The sequence below is a fragment of the Cinclus cinclus genome, chromosome 20 (assembly GCF_963662255.1).
Source record: "Cinclus cinclus chromosome 20, bCinCin1.1, whole genome shotgun sequence".
In the NCBI taxonomy this organism is placed as follows: Eukaryota; Metazoa; Chordata; class Aves; order Passeriformes; family Cinclidae; genus Cinclus; species Cinclus cinclus.
In genome coordinates, this window is record NC_085065.1 from 12,153,534 (window position 1) to 12,169,075 (window position 15,542).

Here is a 15,542-nt window from a genome sequence, read left to right on the forward strand (position 1 = left end):
CACACGTGTGTGGGTGCGTGGCAGCGAGTGCCCGCTCTGCCTCCGTGGCTTGGGAGCCAAGGCTGGGCACCAGAGTCAAGGCAGCAGGGACGTGGCTTTGTCAGGGACCCTGTTGGGGTGTGGATGGGAGCAGAGCCCACGGGGAGGGATGGGCTGGGGACCTGCTGGCTGAGGGCTACGCCCTGGAATGCTGCTGTGGACATGGCAGCTGTGCCAGGACACCTCCTGCCAGCCCACCCGTGCTGTGCAGAGGATGACGAGGGAGGGAGGAAGGCAGCTCACCCTTGCCACTGGTGCTTGGCTTGCTCTGGGTGTGTTAGTGCAGCGCAGGGCTGGCGTGGGGCTGCCGGGCAGGTGAGGAGCTGCATGTGGCTCCTCCAGCCGTGCCAGCACTCACCAGGGCAGGGAGCAGGGGCTGGGGGTGCTCAGGGCTGGCAGTGTCTGGCACAGTGTGGATGCGGGAGGTTGAAGCACTGACGGGCTGTGCTGCAGCCAAATGCTCGTGGCTGAACCTGCCGCCCCCAGCTGGCTGCTGATTCAGCGCTTTTGCACTTCTCTGGACAGAGATTTAATCTGTCCTGTAAGATAAAATACTCCATTAATGGAAACCTGCCTGCTCGGAGCTGCCCCTCGCCGCTGGCCGGGCAGGGAGGGCTGTGCCGAGGCTGTGGGTGCTGGCAGCACAGCCAGACACGCTCCCCGGCGTGAGGGCTGGGATGAGGGATGCCGGAGGGATGCCAGGAGCGCCGGGCTCCTCCAGCGGTGCCAGCGGCGGGTTCCATGAACCACTCGGGCACGGGGAGTGCTTTGATCTGCTGGCCCGCAGGAAGGAGGTGGCGATGCCACGGGAGCCGCGGGCGCTGGCTGGGAGGAGGTGCCAGTGACCAGCAGAAACTGCAGGGAGGATTTGGGCTGGGAGGTTCACAGCTGTAACTCTGGCGGGTTTGGTGCCCAGCCATGCTGGCGTGGGCTGTGCCCGGCGTGGCAGTGCCACGCTCTCACCTCTGCCCCCCGAGGGACCCGCACAGGACCCTGCTGGGCAGCACCACGTGTTGTCCCTGTCCCCAAGATGGGACAGGATGCTCTTCCCAGCCCTGAGGAGGTTGGTGGTCTCTCCTGAGCAGTCCTAGAGCTGTGCTGCTGATGGTCCCTTACCCACCACACCGGGGCTCCTCTGCCCCAGCATCTCTTGGCTCAGCTCCTGGCCAGCAATGTGAAACAGCCCTGGGCAGAGCAGGATGGTGAGAAAATGTATCCTGAGAGTGTGCAGGAGCCAGCCTCTGCCCCAGCCCCTGCCCCTCCTGCCCCTGCCTCCAACACTGCTGGGAACAGGATGTTTTATATTCCTTAGCTGGGGAAAAAAAAATCCCTTCTCATTTAATTAAAAATGTTGACATTGTGCCTGGCCATCCCACCCGCCGGAGAAGGTGGTTATAAATTAAACATTAAACCTTTAATGGCCCATAAAGAAATATTCGCTGCTGTTCTGTATATGGGGATATAAATAGAGAGGGCTGTGGGGGGAGGGGTGGGACATTATTGTTCCTCAGCCAGATAATCTTTGCTAATGAATTTAATTAAAAGCAAAGTTAATTTAGGATTTTTGGTGGAGGGAATGGGGGTTAAAATGTACTTTTTGAGAAAGTACCAAGAAGTTTCCCAGCAGATCAGAGCCAGGCCTGCCTCAGGTTGCAGTGTGGGGATGGGGGTGGTGAGGTTCAGGGTGACACGGGTTGCATTTCTTGTGCAGACCCCCTGATTTTCATCTGGGTGGTTCAGCTGGGTTGGGATCACCTGTTCTGGAAGCGGGTCCCTTTGAGGCTTTGCAAGGTTCCAGGTAGAGTCAGCCAGCCCAGATCTGCCAGAAAAACAGACTGGATCAAGAACCCTCCCAGATCCTGCCCAGAGCTGCTCCTGCTCTGCCAGGGCTTTCCCTCTCCCACCTTGTTGTGTGCACACAGGGAGGCTCTGCCTGAGCCCAGTCCCTGCCAGGACCACCAGAGGTTTGTGCCTGGGCTGGGCTGGGCTTGGCCATTCCCTGTGTGTGCCAGCGAGGGTGGCACATCCTGGTTTGGCACATCCTGGTGTGGCACATGCTGGCTGTGGGGTCCCACGTTGCTGTGGGGAGCTTCTCAGAAGGGGCCGTTCCTGGGAAATGTGTTTGGGAAATGTGGCGTTACCATCGCTGAGCCTCCCCCAGGAGTGTGCAGCATCAATTATTCATTGCAGAGGAGGCAGCCTGGGCTCCCAGCACTCCCAGCACTCCCAGCCCCACTGTTGGAGTGCTCTGGGCCATCTCCTGATGCCAGCCAGGATCCTGGTAAAGCTGTGGAGGAGCTCAGGAGTGGTGGCTGGGGGCAGGGGGCTCTGCCAGGCCTGCAGGTGCAGGATGGGAGCCAGGGAGCTCCCAAACATCTTTTTTAGGACACCCACATCCCACAGTTGGGTGTGCCCTGATCTGGGGGGAAGGGGGACCCCCAGCCTGGTGAATGCTGGGTGAGAGTGTTTGGAGGGTTTTTATCATAAGAGTGCTAATGGAAGTCAGCACCAGCCTAATGAGCTGTACTCCTCCATGAATCTGATTCACTGAGGCAGGAATTACCATAATTGATTATCCTGCTGAGCGGGTGAGAACCGTGTTTGCTAACACGAGTGCCTGGGAACAGTCCCTGTGCTTCCTGAGCTGCCACGGCCCATCCGTGGGCTGTGTGCTCCCTGGGATGGGCTGTGAGCCTGGACCAGCATCCAGCCATGGGGTCCCTACACTCGGGACCCTCATCTTGGGGTGCTGCCCCTACGGTGGGGGCTGAGCTCCAGCACTTGGGAGCAGAGCTCTTGGGCAGGTGGGACTCAGCACCTGCAGGTCTCCAAAGAAGCAGGTACAGACACACACAGCCCCCCTCGTTCTTTAACCACTGCTGGGATGGATCAGCCATTCTCATTATTTCTGAGGGTCCAACATGATTGATGAATGTTTGCGTTGGCCATGCTGCAGAAGCCAATTAGTTGAAGTGCAGCTTTCAGGAAGTTTTCTTTGAAATTTGGCTTAATTTCCAAGAAGTGCCCAGAGCCAGGAGAGCAGCAGAGCCGTGTGCTGCAGGGATTGCTCCTCAGGAGAGTGTCACTGTGCAGGTGTGGGCAGGGGGTTTGGGAACCCAGATGTGCAGCCAGGGCCTCGAGGACAGCTGTGCCCAGTCCCAGCCCGTGGGGTGTGTGGGGCTGTGCCTGCAGGGGTCTGGGGGAGCTGAGGAGGGGGCCCACGGTCTGCGGGAGCTGGGTTGGGTTTGAGGTGCACTGGTGGAGCTCAAGGGGGTTCCTGCACCCATCACCCTGGGCATGGTGCTGCTGGGTGCTGGGTTGAGCCCCTGGCCTGGCCACCAGCTCCTGACCAGCACAGGCTTCCCAGTGCCTGGGGAATAACACTCCTGCTCATATCCCAACATTGTGCAGTCGATGAGCAGACAGCATTGACTGTAACAGGTTAGTGATGATGATCATTGATTGTAATTCTTCCTCCTCTTCCCTGTCTTTTCCAGAGAGCCCACTGCAAGCGCCGCGGGAGGAGCTGGGCTGAATAAAAGGTATGGGGGGTTTGGATCCCAGTGGCTGCATTGGGCTCTGCCTTGGCTGCTCCTGGGGTCCCTCCTGCACGCTAAACCTGCATGTGTGGGGCTGGCAATGGGTGCTTGGCGTGTGCCAGGGCAGGGCAGGGCAGCACCCTCAGCCCGTGGCTCAGGGATCAGGCAGGGGCTGGTGGGCACAGAGGGCTTGAGGGAGGGACGGGAGGAAGGCTGCCCACTCCCCCACGCAGGTGTGACAGGAATCCTGCAGGAGGAGAGCTGAGACTGACGTGTCTGGGAGCGCCCGCGTGTGCTGACTTGCTGTCTGTCCATACTCTGTGCCATCCCTGGAGGAGCCCTGTCCTTCCTGGGGGCCACAGACCCTGACTTGGCAGTTGCCCACCGCAGGAGATGTTTGTCCCCAGGGTTCTGGGAGGTGTCACAACAGCTCACAGTGCTCCCCAGCTGAGGCAGTGGCACCAGGGGGTGATGGGGGCCAAGGCAGTGGCACTGTGCTACAGGAGCTTCCAACCTGCAGAACAATGAAGAGGTGTCTGGCAGGGAAACAGTCCCAGCCTTGTCACATACAGCACAAGGATGGAGGTGACCTGCTGGGAGGTGGTTTTGGTCTGGAAGGGTCCTGAGATTCCGTGGGAAATGTGGAAAAAGAGTTGCTGGAAGGAGCAGAATTTTGTGTGGGAGCAGCTTGCAGGCAGCACGAGCCAGGAGGAACGGGATGAAGGCTGAGCTGTGGCTGTGGGGCTGGGGGACAGTGCTGAATGTGCGTTCACTGATCTGGGTGGTTCGCTTCCTGTGCTGAGGAGGGCTTTGCTCCCCACCAGTGTCCGGCTGGGTGTGGGCTTGGGGGTCACGGGTCAGTGCTGGGGCTGCTGGAACGCACTGGGCCGTGCCCCTGGTGTGTCTGGAGAGGTGTGTCCATGGCAGGGGGGAGGGCAGCGGTGGGTGTCCTGCAGCTGCCCCGTGCCCAGTCTGGGTGGGGGTTTGGCATCTGGCACAGGGGCTCCGGCCTCTGTTTGTGCAGGGAGAGGGCGAATGGTGCTGGGGAGAGCTGGGGAGCAGCTCCAGCTGCTGCCCCTGCCCTGGCTCCAGGTTCTGCGCCCTGCCTGCTGACCCCCCAGGTTTCGTCTGCTGGTGATGGAGGGGATTATTCTGTTGCACTGGGCCCCTCTGTCTGCCCCATACAGCAGGGCTGGGGGGTCTGGCAGGCTGGGGGGGACCCCAAGTTGAAGCTGGGGCTGCATTTACAGGGCACAGAGAGAGAGAGGAAAGGGTTTGGATCACTGAGATATAAGGGAGCAGGGAGCCCCCCACCCCAGCTGCCTGCAGTGGTGCCTCTGCTGCTTTATCACCCTCTCCTGGTGCTGAATTATTGAGAGTGTTGCTCTCGTTTATTGCCGTGCTGGAGGAGAGCTGCCTCCAGCCTGGTGCTGCTCTGAATATGATTATGGGGCTGTAGATGTCAGAACCAGCTGGGCCCCGGAGACCAATCTGCTGCCCCCCCCCTTACTCCTCTGCTTCCCTTATCCTTATTTATTCCCTCTCTACCATGCCTGGTTCAGTGCTCATGGTCCCCTTGCTCCTTCCCCTGTGCCGTGCCCCTGGAGGACAGGGATTTGGTGTGTGAGGAGCAGCACTGCCAAGGGGCACTGTGGTCCAGGGGCTTGTGTGCAGGACCCCCTGGCTTATCCCCACTGGCTGCACCATGCCCAGCTCGTCACTGGCCCCTGTCTGGTCCTGCTGCTCTGTCCCGGGGCTCTGCTGGGGTGGCAGTGCTGGGGCTCAAGGAAGGAGAGGCTGCCCTGGTGTTGGTTGGGATCTCTGGATGCCCTCTCGTGCAGTCCATGTTGGCCACATCCCGGGCTCCAAGGACTGTCCCCATGGCTCCCCATTGCACACGGGGGCTGGGGGCTGCTGGCTCTGTCCCCCTCGGGCCGCTGCTCGGCTGTTCCAATAAAAGGGGGGACGCTGGGGTTCCCAGGACAGGTCATCCCAGCCGGACCACGGCTGAGCATCCCTGGCGGCCAGGAGCAGCGACGGGAGTGGGGGGTTCTGGAGCGGGCTGGCACCTCGCAGGTTAACTGTGAGCGGCGGATTCCCTTATTGACAGGGTAGCCTGAAAAATGCTGAGGCAGGACATCGGCTCCTGGAGTGTCCGCGGGAGCCCACGCTGCGCCAGCGAGCGCTCACACGGCCGCTGCTGTGCCCCAGCGCCCAGCCCGGTCCCGGAGCCTCTTCACCCCTGGGCTTGCCGTCCCTTCACACGCTCGCCCCTCCCTCTGCTCCTCGGACACACTGGAGAGGATTGAATTATTTTCTTCCTCTCCCATTTTCCCCCGGGCTGGATAAGGCGCTGCCCACCGGGGCTGGCGCTGCCCTCCCCCAGCAGCGTGTCCGGGCCGGACCCCGGCTCTGAGCGCTGCAGCCGGACAGCCCAAGGGACAGAGCCCAGCCAGCAGGAGCGGTGGCCAGGAGCGGTGGCCAGCGTCGGGAGCAGCCCATCGCCCTCCCAGCGAGCCCCGCCGAGCGCCTCAGCCCCGCCGCTGACATGATGATGTATTTTTGGGTAGGTACCGCTGCCGAGGGTGGGCACTTCCCTCCCTGTCTGCTGAGGTTTCGCTCAGGACTGGGGTGGTTTTGCACCGTGTCCGCCCCCCCCCGGCTGTGCCACCGTCCAGGGAGAGCTTGTCCCGGTGGCCACTCACTGGGCTGCAGTGCTGGGGACAGTCCTGAGGTGGGAAGGAAAGGGGTCCCTGACCGGACACTGCAGCCCTGTCCCTGCTGAGGGCACCCCCGGCTCTCCTGCCCTCCTGCCTCTGCACTGCCCTGTCCAAGCTCCATGGCTCTCTCCTGCCTCTCCTGTCCAGCACCAGACCCTTGCCCCAGCTGTACTTTGGTGGTCACTGGTGGGCTGTGGTGCCTGCCCGGGGGCTGTGCTGGGAGCGGGATGGGTGTGGTGACAGTGGGACATTCAGGTGAGGGGTCTGTGTGGAGCAGCAGCCCCTCTCACCATGCCCACCCAGGAACTTGACAGATGCTTGTGGGACAGCCCCCATATTTTATCCCAGGCCTGAAATTCCTGAGGCTACTGAGGGGAACCTACCATGGGGACCCTGGGCCCCCTGAGATTTTCTTGTGGACCCCAAAGTCCCTCCTCAGCAGTCCCTCCTCAGGGGTTTTGAGGCTTGGGGGATGCAGAGTTTTGTTCCCCTGCTGAGCCCAGAGTGAGGGGCATGGCTGGGCACTGGGCTGGACACGGGTGGGCACGGGGCTGGGCATGGGGCTGGGGGTGGGCATGGGGCTCAGCTCTCCCAGATTGGAGTGGGACAGGCTGAGTCCTACCCGGCCACCTCGAGCATTCTGTGCAGGGACAGAGAGGAGGGGACAGGGTGGCAGGGGCTGTCGAGGCCCTTTGCTTGGGGCTGGGACACTTGATGTGGGTGTGAGCCCCAGTCTGGGTGCAGCTGGGACAGTGAGCACAGGGCAAGGAGCTGGAGCCAGCAGTCCCCCATGGAGCTACACCCCCTTCCTAGAGCTGCAAGAGCTGGATCAGGCTCTGCACCGTCCAAGGGTCTTCCCATGGCATCCCGGCCACCAGCTGGGCCCGAAAGCCATGGCACCAGCTCCTTCCACCTCCCTCAGAGATGAAGAGGGCCCGGGGGGCTGCAGCAATCTGGTGGGGTTCCATGCTCCAGGGAGTTGTGCTCCCCTGGATTTAGGAGCAGGGAACAGAGTGGGCAGAGGCAGGCAAAGGGGGACGTGCGGAAAGGAGCTTATGGGGAGGAGGAAGAGGATGATGTGAATTCATTGTTTCTCAGGAAGCAGCTTTCACGTGCAAGGTGCTTTGTCATGAGGGACGTCAGCTCTGCCACGGCTCCAGAGCCTGGCAGGGCTGGCAGAGCCTCCTGCCTCGGTGCTAATTCTGCCCAGGCACTTACCTACCCAGCAGAGCTGTGTGGCTTTGCAGAGCTCGGCCCAGCAGGCACGGGCAGCGTGGGGGTCCCACGGAGCTGCAGGCACAGCTTCCCTCCCCGCACTGGCTATGGGGCAGTGGCACTCCAGGGTCTCTGTTCCCTGTCCCATGTGAGCCAGCCAGCCTGGGAAGGGCAGGGCGAGGACTGTGCTCCCAGCAGAGCAGGGAGTGTCATTTCTTGGCACCGTGGGCGTCTCTCTGTGCAGCATGGGAAGAAGGAGAGGGACTGGGAGGAAGGAGAGGGACTGGTGTCCCTGCATGACAGGAGCGCTGTGGTGGCTCGGTCATCAACACCTCCACAGGCTGAGATGCCAAAGCAAAATGTCTTCAAATGAACAGCAATTCCAGAGAAATGAAAAGCATGTGGGATAAGGAGAAGAAGGGGTTTGTAAATACTACAATTTATAGATGTGCCCTGGGTCACAGTGCCTGTTTAACACTAACATCCTCCCTGTGCATTTAAAAAATCTTATTATGAGGATGGAGTGTTTGCTTCTGGAGTACCTTCAGCCTGGTGTTCCCCGTGCCCACCTCACCTGTCTGCTGCTCAGGTGGGTCCCAGCCCAGGGCTGCTGCCCACAATGGCAGTGCCACACACATCCCTGTTTGGGGTGGCTTGCACCCCTCCTGTAGTGTCCCACATGCTGGTGCCCTGGGGGCTGCTGCTGAAGCCCCCTAGCAGCCTGTGAGGCACAGCGGCAGGGTTTCCAGTTCTGAGACCACTTTTTCTCAGGAACCCTTTGTCAGGCAGTGGAGCTGGTCTCAGGGAAGGGGGAGGCCTGGGAATGCAGCACTTCAGGTTCCTGGTCTGCAGTTGCTCCTTCCTTACATCATCCTCCATCAGTCCTGTGCCACCCTCCATCATTCCTTCCTCCTTCTCCATCTGCGCTGGGCTCGCTGGTGGTGGTGGCCCCAGCCTTGGTGGTGGCTCTGGCCCAGTAGTGGTGGCCGTGGTCCCTGTCCTGGTGACCCTGCAAGCCTGGCACAGCTGTTTGCCCTGCTGTGACCCCCAACCCTGTCCCCCTCGTGAGCTCGAGGTGCTCAGCAGCAGCTGCTCTGCCACACTGCTGTTGCTGCAGGTTAATCCTCATTAAATCCAGGGAGCCTAATTGCCATTTCATGTAAATATTTTGTCAAGTGAAAGGGCTTCAGGAAGGGCGGTGTGGGCAGAGGTGAGGAGCCAGGCACAGAGACAGGCTCTGGCTCATGCTCCAGCCAGGGGAGTGAGCTGAGGCCCCATGGAGCTGCCATGTCTCCTGCAGGGAGCCAGAGCACAGCTGGGACCAGCTGGGCTGGGCAAAATTGTTCCTGCTGGATGATGGGGGGCACAGGACAGCTGCAAATAGCTGTCATTTTGTGGAGAGCACCAGGGTTCCTGTCCCTGCCCATGTGGCTCAGGGCAGAGGAGGAGGGGTGACACGGGAGGCTGTGGAACATCCCCAGGTGCCAGCCCAGCCCTCTCCTGCTCTGCACTGTGCTGACACCTCTGGCCTGAGGCTGACGGATTCCCAGGCCCCATCCTGTTTCCCCCACATTGGGTCAGGAACATCATAATGAGCTGTTTTTTTCCCCCTGGATCCCATGAAACTTCCACATGCTTCCCTCCATTCCTGCTGCTCTCCTACTGCCACAGCTGCTGTCTCAGGCGCTGGCTGTGGTTTGGTCACAGTCCCCTCCTCACCTGGTGAGGTCACACCTGGGTGCTCCATCTTTGGGAATTCAGAGCAGGCAGTGTCTCCAGTGACCTCTGGGAGCTGCTGGAGGAGCAGGAGGAAGGAACAGGGAAGGACGGAGAGGTTAAACAGGGTGCCCAGGAGGTTTGTCAGTCCTTTCTGGTTCTCCTGGCCTGTGCCCCAAGCTGGGGCCATCCCCGTGCCCGAGGTACTGGGGACGTGGGACCTTCCTTGCCATGGGATGCTCCTCATCACACAGCAGCTCAGATCTGTTAGTGCCTTCATCTAATTGCTTGATGTCTTTGAATAACTACTAATGAGCCTTTAATTAATGAATTCTATGGCTTGGGGGCATTTTGGAGTGGGTGGGAGGACAGGATTAGGTCTGTACAGCTGTCCCTGGGTGCTGCTGGCCTGCCAGCACTGCATTCACAGGGTAACCCCAGGGAGGCTGGAGCACCTGATCTCCCCAGTGCAGCCTCGAGGCCTTCGTGGCAGAGGTCATGTCTTGCCTGATCTGCAGCTCTCCTTGGCAGCTCTTATGAGCGTCAGCATCCAGCTTTGCCCTGTGGGAGAATACTGCAGGGACCACGGGGTCCCATCAAACACCAGGCACCGGCAGCCCCTGGGACACCCAGAGCCCCCGTGGCTGTGTCCTGTGCCCCACAGCTGTGCCCTGTGCCCCACAGCTGTGCCCTGTGTCCCACGGCTGTGCACTGTGTCCCACAGCTGTGCACTGTGTCCCACGGCTGTGCACTGTGCCCCACGGCTGTGCACTGTGTCCCACAGCTGTGCCCTGTGCCCCACGGCTGTGTACTGTGCCCCACGGCTGTGCACTGTGCCCCACAGCTGTGTACTGTGCCCCACGGCTGTGCACTGTGTCCCACAGCTGTGTCCTGTGCCCCACAGCTGTGCACTGTGTCCCACGGCTGTGCACTGTGTCCCACGGCTGTGTCCTGTGTCCCACGGCTGTGCACTGTGTCCCACAGCTGTGCCCTGTGCCCCACAGCTGTGCACTGTGCCCCACGGCTGTGCACTGTGTCCCACAGCTGTGCACTGTGTCCCACGGCTGTGCACTGTGTCCCACGGCTGTGTCCTGTGTCCCACGGCTGTGCACTGTGTCCCACAGCTGTGCCCTGTGCCCCACAGCTGTGCACTGTGCCCCACGGCTGTGCACTGTGTCCCACGGCTGTGTCCTGTGCCCCACAGCTGTGCACTGTGCCCCACGGCTGTGCACTGTGTCCCACGGCTGTGTACTGTGCCCCACAAGAGGTTCCATGGCAATGCATCATCCCTCTCTGCCAGGAGAGGATACACAGGTGTTCCAGGAAGGACCATGGTGCCAGGTGCTGCATTTCACACTGCATCCTGTGGGCCAGAGTCTGGGCATGGAGCTGGGCCACCTCTGGGCTGGCAGCAGGGCCCTTGGCACCTGGATGTGCCCAGCAGGGCTGGGGGACAGGGCTCCAGGCAGAACTCTGGGCCTTTTTCCTCATGGATAAAGTTTCCCAGTGGTGGAGTGTCCCTTGGAGGAGGCCTAAGCTTTTCTGGCATTTCCCAAGGAGAGGACAGCACAGCACTGGTGACCTTGGGCACCTCCCAACACCTCCCAGCTGAGCTACAGGTACATCCCAGTGCCTGGAGCTGCCGGGTGTGCTGCCCTGTCCCCGGCAAGTCCCCTCAGAAGTTTAGGGAGCACATGCCCACCAGTGCTTCCAGTGCAGACTCTGTCCCTTGGCTCCAGCACCAGAACAGTGGCCAAGACCGCTCCTGTCCCAGTGCCATGTTGTTCTCCCTCTTCCAGAAAACAAAACCAAGGAGGCCTGAAGGGTTCATTTAAAATAAATAAAAAACTGGGAATTGTGCTGATTTGAAGGAAAGGCAGCCCCATCCTGAGCGGGGAGCGCAGCGCCAGCCCAGCCCCGAAGGGCAGAGAGAGATGTGCTGAGAACTGCAGCCCTGTGCAACTTCAGCCTTTGATCGTATATCTCACACGTGCCCTTTGCTTTCCCTCTGCTGATATTTATTAGGTTTAATTTTACTGGGACACGGCTGTAAGTGAGACAGATGGAATGGGGTCTGTGCGCCTGGTGAACACATCTTAATTAAACAGATAAATAAACTTTCATTCCAGGAGGCTTCAGTTTCGGAGGTGCTCCTCCAGGGCTGCGGCTCTGCGGGGCTGGGCACAGCCCTGGTGCCACCAGCGGTGCCCTTGTGGCACTGTGGCACAGTCCCTGGGAGCAGCAGGGTGAGGGAAACCAGCCCGTGGTGACCAGCAAGGTGTTCCCCACTGGAGCTGACTGGGGTTTGGTGTCACCCTACCCAGCCAGCGTCCCCCAGGGCTCCCTGCTGCAGAGGGACATCTCTGCAGCCAGGCACGCGTTGGTGATGGCAGGAGAAGGGAGAGAGCAGACTCCAACAATCCTCAGCTCGCAGAGCTGTGCCCATTTCGCTGCTGGCTCAGGGCAGCGCCAGCACTTGTGGTGCTGCCACCGGCCAGGAATGCCTTTGAGTCACCCTGGCCGGAGCCGGCGCGGGGGAGGATGGGCACATTACCTCATCCTGGAGCCAGTTCTGCTTCACGTGGTTCTCTTCGTTGGGCACCGCAAGGCCAGTGTGCCAGGCAGTGCCCTGCCATTGTCACCTCCAGGAGCTGCAGTGGAGCCAGACTGGCCCAGGCCCTTTGGAGCTGCCTGTTGGCTTGCTCAGGTTATCCCCCATGGTCTGTGTGGTGCCTGCATGTGCAGGTTCCTGGGGGAGCCCCTCTCCCCTCAGCTGCACCAAGGGCTGTGGGAGGACACACGAGCTGTCCCCCACCCTTCCCCAGGTACCGGAATGCACAGGAGGGCACCAGGGGCATGGGGATCCCTGGGAAGGGAAGCCGGAGGCCAGCAGGAGCGTGGGGTCTGAGCACCATGGTGTGCTGAACGGGCCGCTGCATCTGTCGTAATCTTTGGGGCTGGAGGGGGAGCAGCTGTGGTGGGGCACCCACGGGGAGCAGTGCCTGGGGATGCTGTTGGCAGCAGGTGTCACTGCTGGACCTTTTTGGCACCCAGTACTACAAGGTGGTGGTGGTGGTGACAAAGCCTCCCCCTGGCCTGGCATCCCCTCCCTAATTTGCAGTCCCTTTGGAGTGCAGTTTCCCCACTCTCAGGACCCCCTGGGAGGGGCTGGCACCCCCTTGGCCCCACACAGCCCTTTCTCAGGATGGCTCTTCCAGAGCTGCTTGCAGCAGGTTTTCCCTGGGCCGGCCATGCCACACGCTGCTGCTCTGGAGTGTCTGCAGCAGGAGCGGTACCAGGACACTGCAGCATGTCACTGTGCCTGGGGATACTGTGGAAAATCCCAGCTCCAAACGGCTGGTCGTGTGCTGGAGGCTCCGGCAGAGACGGAGCATCAGCAGCTGCTGGCACAGCCCTGCCTTTGTGCATCACATTTGGCCAAGATGGAAACTGAGCCGAGCCCAGGTTTCGTTTCCTACGTGCCCCAGCACAATGCCACCCTGGCAGCCTCGGCACTGCCACGGCTCCAGAGCTGGGCACGATGTTGTGCCGCGGCGTGGGGCACCAGGGAGGGACCCCGGGGCTGCTGCGAGGCCCTGATGGGTGGAGGTGCGAGGTGGGACGGGGACCCGAGCGAAAATACACCTGTGCCCAGGCCGGTGTCCCTTGCGGGCACTGGCATGGCACGTAGGCATTGCCATGGCAGCCGTGACAGCGGCGAGTGTGGCGTGGATGCGTCAGGGCTGCTGGCAGCACCGCAGGCCCCTTGGAAACGCCAAAACACCTCTCGAGCTCTGCCGGGGCTGACCTCTGCCCGCCAGCTGGTGGCTCTTGGGGCACAGGGTCCCCGTCTCTCTGGGGAGCACAGGGAAGCCAGTGCCGTGGGCAGGGGTCCCTCATACCACCCCAAGGCCCCTCGGGGGTCCCCTCCGTGCCTGTGGGACTGGCAGGCGGGTGGGGGGGCTCACAGGGCCCTGCCTGGGGTCCCACACCTTGGCAGGGTCGAGCAGCGATGCCCGGGGCGCGCGGGCAGCGGGAGGCTGCGCTTGGCGCGGCAGGGAACGCCGTGCGGGGCCGTGCGGAGCCGTGCGGGGCCGGTGGCTCCGGGGAGGCGGAGCAGGGGCCGCTGCACGGCTCCGGGGCTGGCGGCGAGAGCGCGGCGGTGCGCACGTGTGCGGCGGTGTGTGCGTGGGGGAGTCCCGGGCAGCCCCGGCACCGCACGGCGGAGCCCCGGTAAGACCCTTCCTCCCCCGGGAGCCGGGAACGGAGGCGGCTCTGCCCGCTCGGCCCCATCCTGCCCGGCTGCTTGCCCAGCGTGTGGCCGGGGTGGCGAGGGCGGCGGGGAAGCCATCTGCAAAGCGGCGGCGGTGGAGGGGTTAAGTGCGGGATCAGCTGTTCTCATGTCATTACGGATTCTCTTCATTTTATACAGAGCTCTGTTTGATGTCTGAATGCACAGGGGACTCCCCCTCCTCCTCCAACTCCCACCCCTTTTATTTCGCTCCCGAGCCCTCTCTCCTTCCTCCTCCCCTTCCTTTCTCTCCCGCTCCGCTCTGGCTCACGCACACCCTTTGCAGACCGTGCGCTCAGTGCCAGTGGCTAATGGCCCCGAAGTGAAGAGCCAAGCGCTGCTCCGGCGGCGGCGCGGCCGGCCTGCCGCAGATGAACCCTCCTAACTAGCGCCGAGGGGTCGGGAGGGACGGCGAGGAGGGGAGAGCCCGAGGGGCCAGCCGGGAAGACGAGGATAGCGGTGGATAGCGGTGTGCGGAAGAGGACGGACCCGCGAGCAGCTCCACGGCTACCTGTCGACACATGCTGTGCTCCATGGCTAACTCGGGCTGCCTCCTTGTCTCCAACTCAGGCATGCTTCCTCACTCTCTCCCCTGTCCTCCAGCCTTCCTCTACCTCCAACAGGTAAGCCACCCTCTCCGGGGGAATTCTTTTTTTTTTTTTTTTATTTTTTTGCTTTCCGGTTCACACGTGTTTCTGGCTGGTTCCCTCTCGGCAGAGGGTAAGAGCTTCACGGCTTCCTCCCAAGCATCCCCGCTCCAGCCCCACGGCGGCCGGAGCTGCGCCGCTGGGGCGGCTCGGGTCCTCGGCTGCAGCTTTTGGGGTTTCTCCGGTTTCCCGGGAGCACGGCCAGGGCAGAGGCGCGGGCAGTGCGGCAGGCAGAGCCGCCGGCGCGGCTCCAGCGCTTCCCCGCCTCGGTACTGCTGCGCTGGGCGATGATGGATGCTCGGACGAAGGAACGAGGCTCCTGCGTGGCCTGAGCAGCCTCCAGAGAGAGGGGAAGGTGCTGAGCTGGCGCGTGCACACGTGTGGGCACGTATGTGTGCGTGTGCTCGCGCTGCGTGGCCACGGCGTGCGTGGGTTTGTCCCGCTGTCACAGGAAGGTGCTGCAGAGGGACTGGGGGGACCTGGCCCCAGGGCAGCCCGGGCACAGGGTGCTGAGGCCGTCAGTTTAGTCCTTCACCCAGTCCGAGGTTTTGCTGTCCCACAGGGCTGCCCTGATTCCCGTGCTGGACCCCAAGTGCCAGGTTTCCGGGCCTGTCGTCCCGGGGGAAGCGCAGCTTGGGAGAGGCGGCATCTTCTTCAAATGCCTCTGTGCTGCGTCGGAAATCCCGTCTCCCAGCCAGGCAAACCACTCCATTTGTGATATCAGGAGTTTAAAAATTCATGGCGTCCTCCCTGCGCTCGGCGTGGCCGGCGCGGTTCACCCAGCGGCGAGGACGGGCACACGGGTGCCAACCCTCCATCCCAGCGGGAAAGGCTCTGGAGCGTTTGATCCCCTGGGACGTCTGTGGCTGGTGGCCGATGGGGCCGTGGCCAGTGGTGGTGGGGATGGCGAGGCCCAGGTCATGCTGTCCTGCTCTGGCAGGGGCTGGGGAAGCCGGTGCTGGTTACACGAGCGTGGGCACGGGGGCTGCGCCTGTGCGTGATTTATTGCACATTCCTGCGGGCAGACCCCGGGGACAGGCAGGGCCTGGGGACAGCCAGGGCTGCGCCGGATCTCGCTCTTGTCTTCCCAAAGCTGCACTGAGGTCCCTGTGGCTATTGCCACTGAGCAAAAACTGTCCCTAGACCCCCCACCCACCCAGGGAATGGTTTCTGCCCCCGTGAAGGGAGCACGTGGATGCTTTGGACTGGCAGGGCCCAGAGCCTCTCTTGCAGCATGGGAGATGTCCCTCTCCAGCTGGGATCCCCCCGTCCCTGGCCACACAAGGGGCTCAGCTGTGCTGCTCTCTTGCCCTGCAGAGCACTCTGGCATGGATCAGCCTGGGTCTGGCAGCAGGGGTGACAGCATGGCCAGATG

At 61.9% G+C, this 15,542-nt stretch overlaps 1 protein-coding gene across 1 annotated transcript in view; it reads left to right on the forward strand.

Annotated features, from left to right (window-relative positions):
• The window catches only part of RBFOX3 (RNA binding fox-1 homolog 3), a 99,905-nt gene that overhangs the window by 67,112 nt on the left and 17,251 nt on the right, over positions 1-15,542 (forward strand). The window contains exons 3-4 of the mRNA XM_062506027.1: positions 3,537-3,581; positions 13,807-14,143. Of these exons, the coding sequence (XP_062362011.1) occupies positions 14,042-14,143 (102 nt within the window). The 5' untranslated portion in view covers positions 3,537-3,581; positions 13,807-14,041. The remainder of the gene's footprint in view (positions 1-3,536; positions 3,582-13,806; positions 14,144-15,542) is intronic.